Source organism: Mytilus trossulus, chromosome 2 (assembly GCF_036588685.1).
Source record: "Mytilus trossulus isolate FHL-02 chromosome 2, PNRI_Mtr1.1.1.hap1, whole genome shotgun sequence".
Lineage (NCBI taxonomy): Eukaryota > Metazoa > Mollusca > Bivalvia > Mytilida > Mytilidae > Mytilus > Mytilus trossulus.
This window is the reverse complement of record NC_086374.1, coordinates 83,311,291-83,330,379: the sequence shown is the minus strand read 5'-3', so window position 1 is coordinate 83,330,379 and position 19,089 is coordinate 83,311,291. Positions and strand designations below refer to the sequence as shown.

The window sequence follows — 19,089 nt, the reverse complement described above, 5'->3', positions numbered from 1 at the left end:
AACAAACACAACATCAACAACAACAACAAATACAATAAAAAAAATATACAAATACATTATTTGAAATTTCTTTTCACTGAAATAAAATATTCCAGACTGTAAAAGGTTTGTTATTGTATTTCTCATAAGATAGTGAACTATAATATGGTAAACAAACAAATTATATAAACTGTATCATATAATTATATACATATCAAATGCATATGATATTCTGATGCTCAGGGCAAACATACATTATGAATTAAAGAAGGCTGTTGTTTTAGATCATCTTCTATTGATATTGGCAATTATTCAGTATTTTTTTTTAATTATTTTTTCTTTTCTTTTTTTGAGGGGGGGGGGGGGGGGTAACCGGGGGCTGATATGTTGTACAGAAAATTTTCAAACATCGAAAGCATTCCCAATTAGGGTTCAATATAGGAGTAACTAGACATGTACAGTTGGTTTCAGATTACAATCACTGATCATTACATCTGATACCATGTTTACATGTATAAACTTTTAAGTTCAATTTAAATAGTACATTACTGTCACAACATTTAATTCCACATCTGTTTTATATACATATCTGGTTTACATCACAAGTTCAGGTTATAACCTTACTTTATTCAAATGTTATTATGTAAACTCCAAGAACTCCTCACGTTTGGTTTTAGGCTCAGTTCTTAACGTCTTATGAGTGGAGATATGTATTGTATATAACCTTGTCATTATGTTAACATTACATGACTAAATAAGGCAGATCAGTGTGTAATCAGCTACTGTTATCAGGTCTAGATAAAAATTCCCTATGACAGTACTGGTCAATTTTATCAAAGGTTATACACATATCATGGTTGATAGGAACGGAATATCTACAGGGCTGGTTTGTCGACAGGTACGTTTGTGCGTTTAATTATATTGAGTATGAGGTTTATTTTTTAGATTTAAAAAAAATAGAGGTAAGATTATTAGTTTTGATGTTCCTATTTTGTGTTTCCATCAGTTTTTTTTTTATTCAGTTTTCATTCATTAATTATTCAGGTAACAATAAAGTAAGAGGAAAAGGAGCTTTAACTATAAATTTGCCACTTATAGGTTTGATCTAAAGACTAAACAATTTACTAATGTTGGTAATTCGAGATGGTCCTTTGATTGAGGTATTTCTTTTTAAGAATATTTAGGCTTTCTATTACTAAAATAGTACAATTTTGGAATCTTTATATAGAATGTTGACCTACATTGTCCTCCTTGTAGTTTTTTTCTTCTGGTTGATATATTTAAGTCAGTTTTTACCCGATCGGTTTTGAATAGTATTATTTCAACTCGTTTCATTTTGTTTAAATGCAATGTAGCTTTTGACAAAGTAATGCTACGATTTTCATACATGTATTCTATGAGGAAAACAATCCGCCAAAAAAGGGTAGTACTATGTGTAACATAACGACAGACACTAACTGTAGTTACTTCTGATAACACAACGGAAGCAAAGAATGCGCAAGAAATATTTTCAAACAGGAAACCATTCAAGAAAACAGAAAGGTAATTTCACACAAATACATTTCCAATGCTTGATAGTTTTAATAGAACTTACAAAGTCTAAATTCCAAAGACATAATTGTACTCTTTATATTTTAAATGTTGGTTTTTTTCGGGTTCTTTTTTCTTTTATCTTAAAAGACATGGGATTTACTTTTTTTAATTCGGCGCTCAGCATTTTTGTATACATAGTTTTAATAAATTTTTATATCATATAATAATCTTTATTTGTCATATAAGTAACATTATACTTGTGATATAAACAAAAGTAACAACAACAATAAAATAACTGAGTTGAACACACACATATCTATATAAATACAAGTAAAACTAACTAAGAGTCCCCTGTCCTCAGCTCTAAAGACTGTTTTATAAAAGAACCTGTTTTTTTTCACTTGGTTTATATTAGAAGGATTTAGAAGGACTTCTAGTTTTTAAGTATCAGATAGATTTAGAAACATAGGATTATTTTAATCTGATACTACATAGTTTGTTTATACTTATTGAACGATATGGTAGAAAACAGTGACACGATTACTGTTTATAAACACAGATAATGAAATTCATCACGATTTTCCTCAAAACTCAATATATTCTATAGTGTACTAATCTATAGAGATTTATTATTGGTATTATGAAATTATGAATACCGACGCCATCTTCAAAAAATCAACATCTCTTTATTAAATGAAATGAAATAATTATTCGTATTGGAAGAGTATTTCATCATTATTATTATTCTGGTATTGCAAATGTTTTGTTTTTTTCCATTTCAATGTGTGAAAATGTTTGAAACACCGTTCATTGTTCGGTCACCATGGTTAACTCTCATATGATCAACCAATTCGTTTTTTTCAATGAATAAATTTTGTTCTCAACCATTCTGAAAAATATTTTCTTGTTTTCAATAAGACTCCACCAGAGTTTGACATGTCTGGTTCTATTGTCTATAATAGTTAAATGAAGAGACTGCAACAATTTCCAGAATAATTTTGTAAAAGAAAACTGGTTGTCGCCTAGCATATAGCTTGTTTGTCTTTTGTCATCCGGAATTTGTTAGTTGTGTTTTGATTTTCATGCCGATTTTATTTGATACGCCAACTTATTATTACAAGTAGCGCTGTCAAATATTGGGAGGTTTGCGCACCAACAACACATTTAACCCACCACATTCTCCAAAGTTTTTATCATGAAAAACGATTTCGTTGAGTACTTTCGTCTGACTGTATATTGGCTCTGTTATTCCTTGTTTAATTTAAATGCTAAATAAAAGAATTTCAGCGTATGGTTTCGCTTGTTTGGACGAACATGCAACTTTAAATCAAAATTGTATTAAATTGTTTAAATGTAAAATAAATCTCTTGTTTACTTTTTTACCTGTTGCGAATTGATTACAGAAATGGCCTTTTAACAGATAAGAATATTCATTTGAATTACATTTTTTTGAATAAACTATATTAGTTTTTTTTAGATTATTTATTTTAGTTTGAATATTATTTTTTGAAAGAAAAGCTCTGAAGGGATTTGACAGACATTCCCAATGGAAACACAGAACATGTTTTAATTATAATGACGAAAACGATGTTGTAATGTATGTTCTACAAAAACAAAAAGAAAACACAAAGAAAAAGGTGCAATATAAGTTAAACCAAGTACAAACTTTGCTATCTTTTTTAAATTTTAGTGAACAATTCATCTGATTATCTTATAAGTATACATAAAAGAATGGTATATTAAGATATACAATTTCTTGGTATATAAAAATAAAAAGGTAACTTAGCATGATTGTTCCATCATAAGATAGGACGAAACAAACCTTTACACAACACCAATAGGAAACATAATTCCAATTAAATTTTGATCCCTCATAATACTAATTATCTCCCCCCCAAGACTGCTGCGCATTTGCAAACTTGAAATGAATATTCCAAAGAAAAGTCAGTGACATTGCATATCAAACTATAGACAGTTAGAACCTTGAAATTTTCACTTATTGTTTTAGCTTTAAACTTCTCAGATCACAAAAAGAAAATAAATTTCAAAGAAAAGTCATTGACTAAGAACAGTTTAATAGAACCTTGAATTCTTTACTTTTTTAGTTCAAATCACCAACAGAAATTCGTGTTATGTCAGGTTCTGGTTTCAACTAGACTGATCACTTCAGAAAAAATAAAGCATTTAAAGACTTATTTAATCCGGTTATTTGATTTGATATGAATTCTACTACGTACATCATAATACTGCTTCAATCCAGTATTCATTCATTTCCTATGTAAACCGAGATTTATGATGCTGGTTAAATACTTTCAAGTGTTAAATTCTTCCCTTTCTAACCTTTGTTCATTGACAGATAACTCCAAAACAGTAACTGTGAATTATAAATGAGAAAATAGGTATCACTTGTATTGTATGAAACTGTATAACATGTAAAGTAAAGTATTTAGTTACCCGTGTGATACCTGCTGCGATACTAGAAAAAACCTATCTGAAAGGAACATTAGCATATTTATAATTAAATGTTTATTTTTTAGCTTGTTTACTAACTATTATGTTTTATTAAGTTTAAAGGGGTATGAAAATACTGGGGCGTCTTATAGCAAACCAATAGTCGATCGAGAAAGGTTAAATTGTTTCATCATAGATCAAGGACTGGATGTTCACATTTGAATCAAAAGATTGAAGTTAAATAGCATAAATTGGAATAATTTGGAGTCTAACTGATTGATTAATAAATAAATGTATGTATTTATTTATCTAAAAAATTATTTATTCATTAATTTTTATTAATTTTTTGTTATTTTTATTTATTTATTTATTAACTTTGATTTATTTATATTTTTTTATTTTTTTTATTTATTAACTTTTATCTATTTATTTTACTATGTATTTATTTATTTATTGTTTATGTATTTCTATGCATGAAAGTAAGAAAATATAAAATCATAAATAGAACTTTACCATAGAACACATGAATACATTGGCAAACATTTTCCCGCAAATCAAACGGAAAAGACCAAAGTACTGTGCTAAACAAGATCCTTCTCAAATATATGAAGGGTCTCAGGTTATCCGAAAGGGCATGCACTTCCTGTCCCACTAATGACATGCGTCACTTTGCCAAAGCTAATATCTGATAAGTTATAGACAGTGCTAAGGGTTCATCATGTAGAAATTAATTATAAAGTAAAAAAAAAAAGTAACAACTCGAATTAATAATAATTTCCTGTAATCTTCTTTTTATGTTTAATATCTTTCCGACTAAATGCGCCGAAAGCTAAATTTGATAAGTTGATTGAAGTATTGCACGTCATCTTTTATTGCATCTGGTCTCACAACTGGTTCAGTTGATAATATTACAATGTGACTCTCACATTTATTGACTAGCGCAATAATTTCATCTATCCGGCCGAGTTTCTAAAGAAGATAAGTTTATGTGTATCGAGGGATGGGGACCTTAAATGTCAAATAAATCCCTAAACGAAAGAAAATAGACAAATAGCTGCTCAAAGGCAAAAGACAAAACAAATCAAAAGTAATGAAACATTACACAGATAACTAAATATTGAAAACTAAATAACTCTTATGTTGAAACATCGCATTTTTTCTGACTAACCCTTGCACTTAAACATGACAAAGGAATTAATTGGCCATACGCTTTCAATATAATTGTTTACTTTTTAAATTGTTATTTGGATGGAGAGTTGTCTCATTGGCACTCACACCACATCTTCCTATATCTATTTTTGAGTAATTTGTTGTTTTCTAAGGTCAGCAATATAACGGTGAATCACCATCAACTGATATGTATGGTGGTAAATGTATTTGAAATCATTTACATATATATGTTTCACTAATCATATACAACACTTTTAGCATGCCGGAAAACCAGGTTCAACCCACCATTTTTTTTTTTCTTAAAATGTCCTGTACCAAGTCAGGAAAATGGCCATTGTTATATTATAGTTTGCTTCTGTGTGTGTTACATTTTAATTTTGTGTTTCTGTTGTGTAGTTGTTTCCCTTTAATATTTGATGAGTTTCCCTCAGTTTTAGTTTGTAACCTGGATTTGTTTTTTTCTCAATCGATTTAGGAATTTCGAACATCGGTATACTACTGTTACCTTTATTTAACAGTCGAATAATTTATTTTAACTGTTTTTATATCAGTTAATAAGAAATGAAAGAATAATTCATGTTAACATAATTATAGGTTTTAGAAAAAAGTAAAATCTCAATAAAACTGAACTAAGAGGAAAATTCAAAACAGAAAGTCCTTTATCAGATGGCAAATTCAAAATCTTAAACTCATCAAACGAATGGATAACAACTGTCAGATTCCTGAATTTGTACAGGTATTTTCATGTAAAAAATGATGGATAAATTAGATATAAGAAGATATGGTATGAGTGCTAATGAAAAAACTTTCTATCCAAGTCACAAATTATGAAAGTAAATCATTATCGGTCAAAGAACGGTCTTCAACACATGCTCAAATCGAACAGCAAGCTAAACCTCTCACTTGTATGGCAGTCGCATCAAATTCCATTATATTGACAACGATGTGTGAACAAAACAAAAAAAATAGGAAAAATGTCAAAAATAGGGGTACAGCAGTCTATATGTGATATAATATCAATCATTATAATAAAGATAACAAATATATAGTTAAGAAGCACAAAGAGTCATATAGACAAAGCATATTAGCAAATATGAAAGACATAAATAAAAAAATTACCATAGCCAAAATGGTACGTAGACCTCAGACGAGTTTAATCTTAAAACATCGGATTAAATGGTTCAAATCTTACCTTGAGGGGTTAACTATTTTAGACGACCGACTTCACTTGAAATGAAAATAATGTCAAGGTATAATATCAGAATATTATTCTGTCTCTGGAATACATGTACTTGCATAAATATATTAACTGAAATCGCTGGTTAGAAAATGAATATCATGCATAAAATAGATTGAAGTACAAACAGCATAATAAATTATTTTTCGTTCCATATTGTTCATTTTCTTTTTTTTTATGTTACATTCCTTTGGCTCCTTCTTCTGTTGTGAATCTTACCTAACTGTCATATTCCTGACTTGTTACAGTCTATACAAACTATAAATGCGCTGACGTTTTTGCCTAGTTTGTAAAAAAAAAGACGTGTCGTGTGTAAAAATGAAAAAAATGCGGTAACAAATTTCGTGCGTCCGAAACGATAACTCAAACATAACTTTTTAAAGTTAGAGATGTACGAATAAATAGAAACGTTATTTATCTTTATTAGCAAAATCAAAACAAGAATAGCAAAATGCCTTTAAAAATTGCTATAAAAATTGTTATGCAAAATATTTTTTACATTATTTTCATCCTTAAGGTGGTATTGGAGTCTAAAATAAAAATGATAGAATTTGTTCATACTTTGCCAAAAACGTAGTATCTATTGATATATGTTGAAAAATATAATAAAAATGGTAGGTCACCGTGCATTTTCCCAAGCTACAGGACGTGACGAAATGACACATTTTGTATAGATTATACAGGAAAAAACACCATTTTTATGATTAGAAACTAAACAATATACTAGAATTGATAGATATTCAAGGAAAAGATAGCTTTCAGAAAATGCTTTGAGAATATCAAAAGAAAAGATAGGGTCACCGGACGTTTTCCCCCAGCTAAAATGCAAAATAGGAAAATTTCATGTAGAATCCCTTCAAAAAATGCACTGCTTTAGAGTTACCTCCCCTTAAAATGCCATTTTTTTTAAAAAAACAACCAAAAATAATCAATATTTGCAAAAAATATTAATATTTATAAGTTATATTCTTATACATTAGTTCTTTTAAATGAAAATTCACATTAAATATCTGCATTCCTGCATCAAATTTTGCTAACTTGACAGAACATCTGGACCTTTGGTTCACTGTTTTTTACAATCAAAGATGGAGGAAGACACCAATATCCCCTTAAACATTACATAAAAAAATAATTACATTTTCAAGTCCAATTCAAAACAGTCTTTCATGTCATGTCCAAATAATCACAGTAATGCTTCAATACACATGCTATCCCTATAAGTTGCATTATGCAGCGACGTATATTTCTTATTTTATTTTCTCTGATTTTAATACACAGGTTTAATGTCTAAGGGATTTCACCAGTTATATCCTTTTTATTTAATATCTAATTATGTTGAAACGATAGTTCACCGCCTCATTTCTTTTGTTTTTTTGGAGAATGAAAACAAATACGGACCACAAACTAAAACCGAGCGAAATGCATCAACTATAAGATGAAATTAACGAAACAACAGAACACGAAGTGCAAATAATGTGTGTATTCAAAACTTATAAATTGACATAAAACTGACAACGCAAAAACAAAATACTAAAGGTGGTAAAAAGACTATATCGAAACTTCAGACTGTGTTATATGCACACCCTCAAAACACTGGATGTAAATTTTATGTGCCCGAAAGGGTTGTCAAGTTATGCCCTCTCATGTCATGGGTCGTGTTGGTCGATATAAGTATAAACTCAGTTATATGTCTCATTCGGTTACAATCGCAGAAAAGAGGACCGCACTGTGGTTGTGACAATTGAAATAGTAATGTGTTCTGTTGTTTGTCTGTTTGTCTTCTTTCTTTTTTTGACAGGCGTTGTCAGTTGTTTTTCGAGTAAGGATTTTGACTGTCCCTCTGGTATCTTTCGTCCCACTTCTGAAACTCATAACTTCGTTGAAAGCAGCAACTCGCTATTAAGAACAACATGATAGAAAACAAATCTAATTTGAGATATATACTGAATATACAGGCGCTTCTCAAATACTGCTACATAGAAATAGAAAAATCCTTGTAATTTTTTCCCAACCTACACCATTGCAGAAGTCACCAACATTTAAATTTATTGGTTTTCGTCCATTTTTGGGAGCTCATGTATAAAGTCTCAACAATACACAAAAATCTCAATATCAAACTCATTAAAATATACTTATAACAAGAATATGTCCTCAGTACACGAATGCCCCAATCGAACTATCATTTTCTATGTTCAGTGGACCGTGAAATTAGGGTAAAATCTGTAATTTGGCATTAAAATTAGAAAGATCAAATTAGAAAGATCATATCATAAGGAACATGTGTACCAAGTTTGAAGTCGATTGGATTTCAACTTCATCAAAAACTACCTTGACCAAAAACTTTAAGCTGAAGCGGGACAGACGGACGGACGGACGGACGGACGGACAGACGAACGGACGAACGGACGCACAGACCAGAAAACATGATGCCCCTCTACTATCGTAAGTGGGGCATAATAAAAATTAGTTGACCGAAGCGCTTTACTGTATTAATTGGTCATCAAAGGTACCAGGATTATAATTTAGTACACTAGATCTTTATATGTGACACTTAAAGCCGAATATCTAAGAGCCATGGATGGATAAGAGCTGAAACATTTGAAGCGTTAAATGTGTAAAAAGTAACTACACAATAGCCAAATCAATCTAAGATCAACTTCGCTTCATGAAGTTGAAACCGTAATTTCTTATTAGTTTCTAACTTTTTAAAAGGTAGTGTACATCTCCTTCTTATGAGCATACCATAATGAAAAAAAAAGTAAACCATTCCTTCGGAGATTTGACTAGGTTCAATTACATGTTTACATTATTTTCAAGGTAGTTTAATAAAATGCACTGGATAGTCCTAATTGTAATAAGACATATTTAGTACCCATTATTCAATTATAAATTACGTAACACCAATGATATGCTTTTCATTAAAAAATCACAGTAACGTAAAAGATATTTTTTAATCGTTAAAGGAGCAAAAAGTAACTACGAAATAGCCTTATCCATCTAAGGCCAACTTTGAGTTAAAACCCTTTTTCTCATTAGTTTATAAATTCATTACAAGAAGTGTACAGGTTTTTTTGTACAAATCATGTCAGTTCTGAAGTTCTAAGTACTTTTTAAAATCTCAAAACTGGACAAACGTCTCAATATGAATATTAAACCAAATTAGACTACATTCGATACATTGTATAAGTCATGAAAGTGTGCACCATTGTCCATAGTTGAGGCCCCTCATGGGGGGGGGGGGGGGGAGGGGTCCTAGTAATCACATAATCACAATTTTTTTGCCAATATAATCACATAATCATTAAATATTTGCTTATCTTTAGTAATCAAATAATACAGTCCTAGGTAATCAAATAATCATGAAATATTTAGCTTAATTATCAAATAATCATTAAAAAAACGGCCAAGTAATCACATAATCAAAAACCCCATGAGGGCCCTCATAGTTAAATAAATTGTAGCACATGGTATTAGTTTTCAGTTGTACATCTTCTTATGAGCATACCATTATTAAAAAAAAACACCGAACAAAGTAAACCATTCCTTCGGAGATTTGACTATGTTTGATAACATGTTTACATTCTTTTCAAGGTAGTTTAATAAAATGTAGTGGATAGTCCCAATTGTAATAAAACATATCTAGTACCCATTATTCAATTATGAATTACGTAACACCTTTGATATGTTGTTCATAAAAAAATCACAGTAACGTAAACGCTAATGTAAAAAATATAGAATGAAATGTAATACACTCACAACAACATACACATACTGTAGAGTTTCAATTTCCAAACCTTTAATTGAATGTGTAATATATATTGCTGGGATTATAAAACAGTTTATGCGAAATGAAAAATTGTTGCCTTTCCGATTTTTTTGGTGCTTTTAACATTTTTTCATTCGAGCGTCACTGTTTAGTCTTTTGTAGACGAAACGCGCATCTGGCGTTAATACAAAATTTCAGTCTTGGTATCTATGATGAGTTTAATTAGATAAAGACAAGCGCATAATAATCATAGAGCAGTACGCAAGGTGTTACCAAAATATTCCAAGTAGTCATAAGACATGAAATCAATTTAGCAGAAACATACTTCTGGACATGTCTTTTGTAGTGCATTTCGATGTAAAATATTGGCCGTATATGCTTTAAGACACTGATTTATCAAATGAAAACGGATAAGTATAAAGGTTTTTTTGAAGATATGAACTGATTTGAATTACAAATAATTAGGGATGTCAACGAGTACTCGTGTACTCGAGTATCGCTCGGTAGTACCGATTATCGAGTACCAAAATGATACTCGACTAATCGGTTTCTTGTTAGGATGTTGTGGTTTCTTAGGTCTATAAACAAAACCAAATTTTATTGTGAGTGCCTCCAGGAAAATTATTATACATTAATCAAAATCAATAAAAAAAATTATATACGATTCCAATGTTGGCGTTTAACTGTCATTTTGAAATATCTCCTGGCAAATGTACATATAGGATATATGAACAAGACTTACGTTTTTAGCTAAATAATCTTAGTCACTCTCCTTTCTCTGTACCAGAGCATTTCATCAGCAAGACTGTTAGTTACCTTAAAAATTTGAGAAATCGTTACGTCCCAGACGAAATAATACTGTTAAATAAGAACAAATTCGCCGCACCCTGTGTCAACCCTCAGAAAATAATTAATGGTTTCAGTAAATTCCAATCATCACCGCTTTGTTGATCACTAAATATGTTTTTCTACGGTTCCCAAATACTGTCATTTGAGTTATATTTTTTTTTAGATATTATTTAATTACTGGATTAGATTATTACCATTTTACATAATTAGTACATGTAGTAAATGAGCTAATAATTTTGGTATAAAATTGCTTGGACTATTATCTAGTTCTAGGTAAAAATGTTGAGGGTTTTTCGATCATACGACAACGACCCAAAATACATGCATATAGACTGGTATTATTTTGTGTTTCCACTTTTGTAAATATTTTATCGAGCGAGTACTCGAGAATCGCTCTGTAAATCCAATGAGTAATCGATTAGTAAGTCTTCACCGAGTTGACATCCCTACTAATAATGTTTTCTTTATCATTTTTTTTTACATCAATTAAAAATGACTTCTTCATTCCAGGTGCATAATAATTCTAACAGCTAACACAGACATGTAACAAAGAAAACAATGTCAGTTGCTTTTTCGTTGTTGTTTCTAGTGACTGTAGTGGCATCACAAACACTGACAGGTAATTATTACAGTTTCTATATACAGGTCAATATCAAGAGCTCTCTTAATTACTAGGAAGTACTCATTTTAAGTTATGGTTTCGGTGGCTTAAAAATTGTCTTCTACACACATTAGCATCCTTTTTTTCCTTTGATTAGCGTTCATTTTAAGGGGTTAGAATTAAACGTTATATAAATGCTATTTGTGCTTCTTAGTTAAATATTTGTTAGTTTTTGTTCTAATAGAGATTGTAACACAGTGATGACTGTTGTACCCATATTTTGACAATTTTACCTCGTATGTCTGGTTTGTTCACGCACCGTTGTAGATATAATGAAAGTTGGTGCGACTTTCATACAAGTGACAGGTTTAGCGCTATGAAACCAGGTTCAATTCACCATTTTCTACGTTCAAAAATGCCTGTACCAAGTCAGGAATATGACAATCGTCTATTTGTTTGATGTGTTTTATTATTTAATTTTGCCATTGGATTAAGGACTTCCCGTTTTGAATTTTACGCGGAGTTCAGTATTTTTGTGGTTTTACTTTTTTTTATACATATATCTACTCTATGGTCGGGTTGTTGTCGCTTTGACACATTCCCCATTTCCTTTCTTAATTTTATTCTGAAGAGACAAAGGCATGGATCACAATGATCACAAAGATCTTATAATCTCAATCGATTTGAGGACACTTATTTTTTCAGAAGGTTATGCTTTTAAAAATCAGACATCTTTTCAGTTTTGTATACTTCATATTTTCAGCTAAATAAACTCATCATAGAGACCAAATAGACTAACTATTGTAAATACGCCAGACGATCGTTTCGTCTACAAAAGACTCATTAGTGACCCTCGAATCCAAAAAAGGACAAATAAAGTACGAAATTGAAGAGCAAGAGATGGATTTTGTGTTTCCCATTCCTATCAATTTACGAATGGGCAGCTTTGAAAGACACTATTAGGAATTTCTATTTTCTTTATTATTAAGTTTTTAATTTATTTGCATTATTTCTTCTGATCCATTATTATCAGCATAAAGAAAAAAATAAGAACAAAATACTGAACTCCAATTTATATTCGAAATGGAGCAATGCATAAAAACTAACAAAATCAAACGCTATTAATCAACAGAACAAGTTAAATAAAACACCTGCCTTATTTCCGTCATTTATAATTCTTCAACTGCAATGTTTTAAATCTCTTTGCTTTATTTCTTCCAATCCAATCCCAAAAAAGTTAAGCAAAAAAATTTGAACTCCAAGGCAAATTCAAAATGGAGAATGTCGTCATGACAACTGATAAAATCAAATGTTTTCAATAACTGGAAACTGAGTAAAATCTCCTTCCATATTCTCATCATTTATAATTCTTCAATTGCCATCAACATGATCAAGTCATCACTAATAATTCTTTGACATCACGATAATACTCGTAATATCCTTTTCGTTTTAAACAGTTGCCCTATTCCTCTTGTTTTACTTATTTATTCATATGATTTATATTGATATTTGTTTATTCCACCATTTTACCAAGTCATAAATATGACAGTTATTATCCATTCGTTTGATGTGTTTGAGCGTTTGATTTTTTCCATTTGATTAGGGACTTTCATTTTTGATATTTTTCCCTCAGAGTTCAGTGTTTTAGTGATTTCACTTTTTGCATGACAATTTTATTTAGCAGGAAAGGATTTATATTACCCTTCCATGTACACATGACTTCGCATCCATTTTCTCCTGTTGTTTTAAAAATACATACTTATAATCTTAGTTGTTTGTATTTAGAAATAAGTCATTGAGACTCTAATAATCTGCTATCAAAAATAGAAAGTTGTCTGATTAATTTTTTTTTTTTTTAATTTCAGAATGTCCACTGGAATGGATTCTTTTCAACAATAATTGTTATTTATTCAAATTCTATCCACTACTGTCTTACGAAGTTGCCGACAAGACATGCTTGGTAAGTAAAGTGAAAAATCACCTATTTACATTATCGACTTAACAATATTGGAAACGAATGTCCAGTAAACTTATGGTTGTATTATAGAAATAAACTACCCCAATTATAAACAATCCTGACAATATCGAATGTTTACATAATATCAATGATCCGAATGTAAATTTGCCACGAGCAACCTGACGGATACTTCTATAGAAACAGGGTCTTCTTGTCCTTCCGTAGCACACAAGATTACTACGACGGGGAGCGCGTCTTCTATGCATTAATCTTCTTCGCTTTTTGAATCCATACTTAGTCAAACTGTCAAAATATGGAAAATAGTTCACACGACTCTTTCTGGTATCTAAGATGGCGAAAACTTGTAGCTAATGTCTACCAATCCATAATTCATCAAATGTCGATTTCAATCGTTTTTCCTCACAACTCTGTTGGAAAGAAGTTTCTGTTAGAAGCACTTTCCTGTTAAAACAATTCATGTCGTATGAACATGCACGCAAGTGACAATATAATGGAGATATGTTAACGCCTAACGATGGATCAGTGAGTATGTTTCTGTCCATAAATGGTAATCACCGCGTTTGTCATATATTCATGTTTTAGTCGCCTATTTGTGTCTTTATCGACGAGGAAGAGACCAGCATATGAAGCAGACCGGTCTTAATACGTCATTTCACGTTTGCTAGGATATATGAGATTCAAGTATTCTCGGAAATTTTGGTTATCGAGAAACAAGACATAATCAATATGCTTAAATGTGAAATATTAGGACTAAGCAAACATTCATTTTGATTTGTCTTGAAAAGAATTTGTATGAATTCTACTTCTGCATCATTTAAATACAAAACAAGTTAATAGGGGTACACAGTAAGCACCCAAATGAAAAAGCGACTATAATTCATGTTGCAATATCGGTTGAAAACATTTTACAAACGATTCACCAGTGATGGTTGAATAAAAAAGTTAAAAGACCAAATACGACCCGACGAAAAGGTATTTAGGAATCAAAATTCCGAAATGTTTTGCCTAAACAGTTCTTCTCCGTCTTAAATGGTAGATAAGCATAACGTTTTAGGTTGTTTTTTTGCGTCCGTCCATTCAATTGCGTTTTTTTTCGGTAAAAGTTTTGATTTACGGTAGGTTGTTGTTTCATTAATAGTAGACTTTGTATACTTGTTGCCTGGTACTTGTTATTTTGTATTACTTCGTAACTATATTATTACTATGTTCCATTCCAGGCTAAAGGTGCCGGGTTAGTAAGTGTAAACAACGACGACGAAAACAATTTTGTAACATCAAATATAAATCAGTATAATATTCAGGGGTAAGTATAAAGTAAAAATACAAAAATATTGAACTCTGAGGAAAATTCAAAACGGAAAGTCCCTAATCAAAAGGCAAAATCAAATGATAAAACACATCAAATTAATGGACAACAACTATCATATTCCTATCTTGATGCAGGTAACTTCAATTGTAGTAAATAGATCATAAATAAAATTGTTTTCGATCTTCAAATCTTGAAAAAATGATTGAGAAGAGAGAGATACCGGGTGCATTAACAGGTTAAACGCTTCCTGTTTTGCACGAATCACCCATCATGCTAATTTAAATTCAATCAACAATTCAACAATCAGGAAAATGACAAATTTGGTTAAATTTCAAATTTGACGACTTTGGTATGTAAGATCTAAGACGGCGAAAAATATGTTACAATATCATATCAGGCATGTACAACCTGTGATCCAGGACCTTTGATACAGTTTGATTGGATAACTCTAAATTATTTCTATGAAAAATATGCGCAAGCACAGACGACATATGACAGATTTTGAATGTATGAGTTAACTTTCTCTTCTGTCAGTTTCATTAGAATGGAGATAATAATATTGAATTTTAAGCTTACGCGTAGCAAGTAAACTTAATTTTCGATCATCAAATCACCAATTGATGCCGTTGGAGATTACAATTCAATGCAGTTATCTCATAAATATCAGCCATGTGCCAACTGTATAGCAGGGCCTTTGATACATTGTTAAAATGCTATGCAAATAGAAATATCAATTGCTTTTTATAACTTCTATACATTTTTATTGTAAATCAAGTAACCTTATTTAGCTAAAATTTCTTACTCACAGAAAAGTGATGTTTTGTCAGTTCTATATTTGCGAAATATTTGTTATGTTGTTTATGGTTAAACAAAAATCTTTAGTACTTTTATAATCACATGTAATTGTTGGTCGTATACAAATTTTTCCAATAATATCTGATAGTAAATTTAGTAAGGAATTTACTCATTTTACTATTGAAAAACATTGACTAGAATTTATAGGAAAAATGATGTTCCATTCTCAATTTTATGTTAAGGTATTTATCAAGAACTGGTACATGAATATGCTTCTACACTACATGTCTTTATACATATCATTTTCTACAGAATAAAAAAAAAGATACATTATGAGTAAATACTTAATTTAAAAGGAATTATTTTAGTCGATCAGTATGGTATACAAGCGGATCTTATTTTGATATGAAGTTAATATGGGAAGGCGATGGAACAGCAGGGAATGACGACGATAGATATTGGATCAGCCTAGACAATAAACGGTCTACATACCAGGGTATGCGGATTGCATACAAATACTTTGTCTCAGGTTGGTTCTTCATCTTTTATGTGAAATATCAAGCCTTTAATATACAAACTCATAAATTTGCTACTGTCTTAAAAATGTTTTGTTGATTCCATTATACAATCTCATTAAAATACGTTTGCCACACTTGCCCCGTTACTTTATACAATTATTGACACAAAAGATCATGAAGAGCAGGTATGTAAAGTTCCTATTTTATAAGATTGATCCCTCTTACTTGCCTTAATCGATACTCCGTACAAGTGACAAAAGACGTTGAGATAACATTTAAATCATGTTTATATTTTCTAACATTTGGCTAAAAAAAAAAATCCGGGAAAAATTTTAAACGGAAAGTCCTTAATCTAATGGCAAAATCAAAAGCACAAAGACATCAAAATAATGGTAAACAACTTTCATATTCCTGACTTGCTTATGTAGAAAATGTTGGATTTAATCTGAACTTAAAACTAGACAAACCCCTCATATGTAAGACAGTCGCATCGATTACATTATATTGACGTCAACGTGTAAACAAAATAGACAAAATGTCAAAAATAGGGGAACATAAGTCAGGTTGTAATCTTAATGACTGTAAAACCAAACAAAAATGTCAACAACAATAAATAAGAAAGCATATTGACAAGACACATAACAAATACAAATGTTCTTTAAATATCATATCATTCAAATAAGCAAAGGGTTAATAAACTATTACGGGAAAATGTTATTATACAAATAGGTCCAAATAGTTTGTCATATATGAACGTAATATGCCAGCAATTTGTCATAAACATTTAAAGTAACGTTTGAAATGTATGTACCTTTTATTCTAACAATCCGACTTCTTAAAATAGAAATAAGACTGGTTGCATTCAGAGAAGACGATTTTCTATTCAATTTGATTTCCATTTTCAGGATCAACTTCTTCATACAAATGGTCTAGAGTGACAGAAGATACACTGGCTAGTTATATATGTGAAATACCTCTCGTCGAAGTCTCACGAATAATTGAAACTGGGCGAGATTTTAGTAAGATAGCAATTAAATATATATTAATTGAAATGTTTTCGTGATTATATATATTTTATTTTTTAGTACTTTATGTATAGTGGAGGTACATCGAAGGTTTAAGGATAACAGATGAAGTCAGCATTTTTTTGTTTATTAATATAAGATCATGAAATACAAGTATATTTAAAACAAAACCCTGTTCGTTACTTCTTGACGTCGCCGTTTGGTTTCTTATTTGACAAATACACATGATCAGTGCAGTAAAATTACAGATTTATTAACATGGTTCTCTACATAAACAAATTATTTTGTTCTATAAATACTTCCATTTTAAAATTATGCTATTTCACTTACCATTAAACGGGAACTTATATTGTAACTTTTTTTTGTATTACCAGCGTATGGCTCTTCGATATCAGACAACGAAAATGCACCAAAGGGTCCTGCAATGAAGATACAACCACAAAACCTAGTAGTAACATCACATTCTATCGAGCCAAACTTAGAATGTGCCGCTGTAGGAGTCCCACAGCCTCATTACACGTGGTACCGATTAGAAAATACGGCTAAAACAGTGATTACAGCATCGAGAAATTATGTTATAACTAATGGCAAATTGACGTTCTTAAATGTTTCATCAGAAGTTGCCTATAGTGGCAATTACCATTGTAAAGCCGAAAACCAGTTTGGATCGATTTTGAGTAATGTTGCAAGGATAACACATGGATGTAAGTTTGAGTTTCTATTCACAAAATATATAAAAAATAAGATATCGTGTTTGAGACACATATATACAATAATTAGCAATAAGCCACAAAAGGATTCAAATCGCTTTTACTTGTTTTTTTTAGGAATCTGTTTATTTATTTGAATGTTGGTTTGAATTTTTAAATGGGCTCTGTTTGAAAGTGTGTGATCTATGTTTACAAAGTTTTGGCTACTGGATCCTAATTTATTTCATGCTTACCAATTATGTCTATTTGTATTGATGACCCAATTTTGTCAATGAAACGGAACAGCGTTAGTTAAATATTAAGTTAACTATACAACCACGGTTAAACTTGCATGTTCTTTAGAAAATGCATGCAGACCAGGTATTTCATATTTGTTCCGTTGGTTGATCTAGTAGAACACTTGATTTTGTCTGGATTTAAGGATTTCCACCTTTTTAATTTACTTTGGTTATTTTGTTTATTTTTTGTTCATTTTTTATACTTTTTCCCGACTAAATCCAACTCTTTCCGGCAAATATGACTTTAGCATTATTTTGCATCACTGTTTCAACGTTTCTTCATCATTGCCTTTCAATGTTTTAGATTTGAACGTTCGTAGTGAACCTAAATCTACACTAGGGACCATGAAATGTTTTAAGTATCAATTTGATTTGAAAGAACATAAATATGTTATATGTCAGAAAACGTTTGCCCCTTCTGTGTATTTTCTACAGCGAGGTTACTAATAATATACAGCAAGAAACAGACAAGAAAAAGGAATATCATTCTCTGTAAATTTTCAATATTGTATATAAACATATAAGCTTTATTCAAATTATCTATGAATGACTTCTGGACTTCTCTGAGACAGGTGATATATATAGACTTAAGACGTTATTACGAGCTCAACATCCTATCGATATACCAAAACATATTGTATGCATAGTTTTCAAGCTATTTATCTATGAATGATATGATGGGGGCGGGGCATTTCACCCAAGGATAAAACTAATTATAAGTGTCTGATTGTTATCAAAGTACGTAAAGTCATGTGGTTGATATCGAATTCCAGATGTCTATTATATCAAATTATGAAAGAAATTTGATAAAGTCGTCAAACCTTCTGTTACATAATTATGAAAACCCTTGTCAGTGCTGTTTAAGCTTGATAACTAATGATACCATATTT

The 19,089-nt window shown here is 30.6% G+C and overlaps 1 protein-coding gene across 3 annotated transcripts in view; it reads left to right on the top strand.

Annotated features, from left to right (window-relative positions):
• Positions 1 to 806: 806 nt before the first annotated feature.
• Positions 807 to 19,089, top strand: part of LOC134708173 (contactin-like) — a 34,859-nt gene continuing 16,576 nt past the window's right edge. The window contains exons 1-7 of one of the 3 annotated variants that reach the window (XM_063568503.1): positions 807 to 877; positions 11,496 to 11,604; positions 13,452 to 13,546; positions 14,782 to 14,867; positions 16,037 to 16,197; positions 17,092 to 17,205; positions 17,586 to 17,915. In XM_063568503.1, the coding sequence (XP_063424573.1) occupies positions 11,544 to 11,604; positions 13,452 to 13,546; positions 14,782 to 14,867; positions 16,037 to 16,197; positions 17,092 to 17,205; positions 17,586 to 17,915 (847 nt within the window). In that variant the 5' untranslated portion in view covers positions 807 to 877; positions 11,496 to 11,543. Of the gene's footprint in view, positions 878 to 1,418; positions 1,522 to 4,130; positions 4,257 to 11,495; positions 11,605 to 13,451; positions 13,547 to 14,781; positions 14,868 to 16,036; positions 16,198 to 17,091; positions 17,206 to 17,585; positions 17,916 to 19,089 lie in introns of those variants that run through there. The other 2 variants (XM_063568502.1, XM_063568504.1) reach the window with 2 other exon arrangements.